General features: G+C 37.9%; 2 protein-coding genes across 2 annotated transcripts; both read left to right on the forward strand.

The window, feature by feature from the left end:
* The first annotated feature begins 12 nt into the window (after positions 1 to 12).
* On the forward strand, positions 13 to 1,320 carry LOC134182763 (uncharacterized). The gene is made up of 7 exons (XM_062650201.1): positions 13 to 330; positions 672 to 735; positions 855 to 949; positions 1,006 to 1,041; positions 1,099 to 1,143; positions 1,205 to 1,240; positions 1,294 to 1,320. Exons 1-6 carry the CDS (start codon positions 269 to 271, stop codon positions 1,218 to 1,220), a joined length of 318 nt encoding a protein of 105 aa, XP_062506185.1. The 5' UTR covers positions 13 to 268; the 3' UTR covers positions 1,221 to 1,240; positions 1,294 to 1,320.
* A 135-nt stretch (positions 1,321 to 1,455) lies between these two features.
* On the forward strand, positions 1,456 to 3,489 carry LOC134181720 (uncharacterized). Its single transcript, XM_062648988.1, has 8 exons — positions 1,456 to 1,478; positions 1,574 to 1,626; positions 1,717 to 1,761; positions 1,856 to 1,891; positions 2,876 to 2,959; positions 3,016 to 3,049; positions 3,117 to 3,317; positions 3,371 to 3,489. Exons 3-8 carry the CDS (start codon positions 1,717 to 1,719, stop codon positions 3,487 to 3,489), a joined length of 519 nt encoding a protein of 172 aa, XP_062504972.1. The 5' UTR covers positions 1,456 to 1,478; positions 1,574 to 1,626.

Here is a 3,489-nt window from a genome sequence, read left to right on the forward strand (position 1 = left end):
CTGATAGCTAATGTGTTGAATGATTTGACACTTTCAGCCTTGGAAGCTCCTAATAAATGCGATGAAACCATTCTCTTTCTACTGGCTACTAGCGCTTGCTAATTATTTTATTTCTAGATATAGCAACGAAGGTTGTGAAAGCGGTAAAGGTCGCGTTTGGAGAAGACGGTGAGAAGAGAAAAAGGTATCCAAGGCAAAGGAATGGCGGATAAGACATCAGGATGATGAAGAAGCAAGATTTGATCTCTTACAAGTTGGAGATGAGGTTATGGCCTACTGGAGCCCAGACAAACAATTTTATCTTGCCATGGTGATTGAGCTGGAGACCAAGTAATACTACATTTTCTGTTTTTGTGGGTGTTCCTGCAATACTGTGTTCAGTTCTGTAAATTACTGTAATATATGGTGCGCGTCCTAGATAGTCTACTGCATGTATGTGCACACTGTATCAGTTTCAGTGCTTTTTCAGGGCGACAGAAGCCGCTGTGGATTGAGGGCCTGGACAAAGACAAAGTTTATTGTATGTTGTGGTATGGTTGCGGTCAGTCAGTTGGTTCAGTAGTTCTGTAAATAGTCTCAGTGTGTCATATACTGTCCACTGTGTTTGTTGTGTTTTAATTAAGTACTCTTTCTGTTTCATTCTTGTCATCTCTCAGTGTCCTTTGGTACAGAAAAATGGCAAGACAAGACAATCCAATTAAAGCAGCGAAGAGACAACTTTCGTTGGATTATTTGGTACTGTACATTTACAAATAATTAATTATAATAAAAATAATTAATAATTTACAAGTAATTTACAAATAAAATTAACTAAAGAAAGGAGATAATTTTTGTGTTTATTGTTTGTGTTGAAGGAAGAGGCTGTCAATGTTGAAGCCAAGAAAATTGCAAGCAAAAAGAAATGTCTTCAGTGGCCAGTGCCAAGGCTATGGAAAGAGACATTGTCTTGGTAGGTTGTACATTTCTCAACTAGTTGTGTTGCAACTGCTTATTCCTGTTTTATAGGGTAGCTCAACTGAAGATGAACTGGACAATGACATGGTCTAATGTGTTTCTGTACGTATCTTTAAATTCTATTTAGAATTAATGGTTTTTCAGGTACGGAATAGAGCCAGTAGTTCAAGCGTTCAGTATTTGGCTTCAGTAGGTGTCTGATATGTTATGTTGTCTACTATTTGAAGAGTATAGCTGTATGCATTTGTAGAAGTTTTCACCATTGAAAGATTTTGGAAGACCAAGGGTTTATTTGGTCATTGATTGTTTTGTTTGTGTACTACATGTGCTTTTCGTTAGATGGAAAAATCTCAAGCTTCCTTGCCGCAAGCTTCTCTACAACAGGTGAGTATAGCTTACATGTTTGTTAATCTTTTTTGTCTGCGTGTAACCTCTACTAGTTGGCTGGCTGACTATTGCTGAAATTATTGTTTTCATTAGGTGGAGGTTCTCGAGCTTTTTTACAGCAGGCTTCTCTACAACAGGTGAGAATGTTTACATGTTTGATTGATTTTTCTTTGTCTGCATGTAACCCCTATTTAGCTGGCTGACTATTGCTGAAACTATTGTTTTTTGTTAGATGGGAGGTTCTCGGGCTTCTTTACAGCAGGCCTCCTTACAACAGATGATTATGTAGCTTACATGTTTGCTTGACTTTTCTTTGTCTGCATGTAACCCTTATTTAGCTGGCTGACTATTGCTGAAACTATTGTTTTTCGTTAGATGGAAGGTTTTCGAGCTTCTTTACAGCAGGCCTCCTTAGAACAGGTGAGTGTACATGTTTGCTTGACACTTCTTTGTCTGTAACAACTAGTTGGCTGGTTGACTAGACATAATTGCTGACACTTTTGTTTTTCATTAGACGATGACGCAAGATTCTCAGAGTTTCTCACAGCAGGTGAGTAGGTTAAATGTTTGCTTGAGTTTCCTTTGTCTGCGTGTAACAAATAGTTGGCTGACTGTCTACATGCTAAATGCACATTGCTGAACTACTGTTTTAGTACTCAGAGTTACATTGATTGTCATTTTGTCTATTAGTGAAATATGTTTGAACTATGTGTATTGCTTTCTTTATATTGCTCATCAATCTAAGCTATGGTGCTTTTCCATGTGTGAGTCTCACACCAGTTCAGAATGAAAAATATACGTAAATATGTAAAATATGTAGGAAAAATGACAAACAAAGTCTGTCCTAAAGTCTGTTTTTTCAACCTCCTCATCTAATAATAATAAACAGCAAGTCTAGTATCAAGTGTGTTCACAAGAAGTTTTCATTGATGAGTGTGAGTTTCTTGTGTGTGTGTGTGTGTGTGTGTGTGTGTGTGTGTGTGTGTGTGTGTGTTGTGTGTGTATGTGTGTGTGTGTGTGTGTGTGTGTGTGTGTGTGTGTGTGTGTGTGTGTGTGTGTGTGTGTGTGTGTGTGTGTGTGTGTGTGTGTGTGTGGGCATGCCTATGAAATGGATCATTCTTGTTGAATGGTATTGATGGGCATTTGAAGATCCATACATATGTTGTAGTTTCATACTTGCGGTGTTATGGTTGACAAATGATACAGCATACTGTCAGCGTTTCTACAACCAGGCGCTTTGTTACATACTGCCCTCAAATTGTTTGTAAGACTAATTACTAATTGTCTGTTGATAGGCTGAACAGACAGTAGCACAACAGCAGGTTGCATGGAATCTGTTTTTGCTTTTATGTCTTGCCCTGCATGCTAATGAATGAGCAAGTACTTCCAAGTGCTTTATGTAATTATGGCCACTACATGTGTTAGCCAGAAATGAATAAGGTTTACGTACTTTCCCATAATTTGCTGATTGTGCATGGTGCAAATTGACAGTTGCACTAAATATGGTTGGAACATTGAATATATTTCCAATTAGACATGTTTCCAAGCAATAATGAAAGAACTGAAAGATATAAAGGAGTTACTGGGGAAAGTAGTAGAAAGGAAAGGAAGTGATCAAGTATGGCACCACTGAACATGTATAATATACATACATACATATATGTATTGTTCCAGAACGAAGGAGTACAAGACGTTGTTGGCAGTGAAGGTGTGATGAAAACATCTACAGTTCAACTATAATCAGCTGTGAAAAATAGATATACGTTTACTTTTAGAGTTTGTTGGGGACCGATTGTTTGAAATCAAAGTGCCAAAAATCAGCATTATAAAGGCAGAACATAGTGCAAAGAATTCCCAGGCTCTTGCTCGCAATTTGTTAGACTGTCTGCTGACAAAGAGGGAACAAGCTGACAGAACCTGCTATGGTAGTGCGACAAAAAACCGAATTCAACCAAACATTTTGAGAGCTATAAGAAGTACGTGTATAATTGTGACAATTGCGATTGATGATGTCTAAGCTCTTTTGTAGGTCATTGTTTTGCTAAATATCCATCAAGCAACGAGAAAGCTGAATGGATTAGAATAGTAAAGGCACTAACTGACAAACGCCATGATCAGAGTCGTCGGTTTCAAATAACTCAGAAGTGA

Source organism: Corticium candelabrum, chromosome 7, assembly GCF_963422355.1.
Source record: "Corticium candelabrum chromosome 7, ooCorCand1.1, whole genome shotgun sequence".
Classification (NCBI taxonomy): Eukaryota; Metazoa; Porifera; class Homoscleromorpha; order Homosclerophorida; family Plakinidae; genus Corticium; species Corticium candelabrum.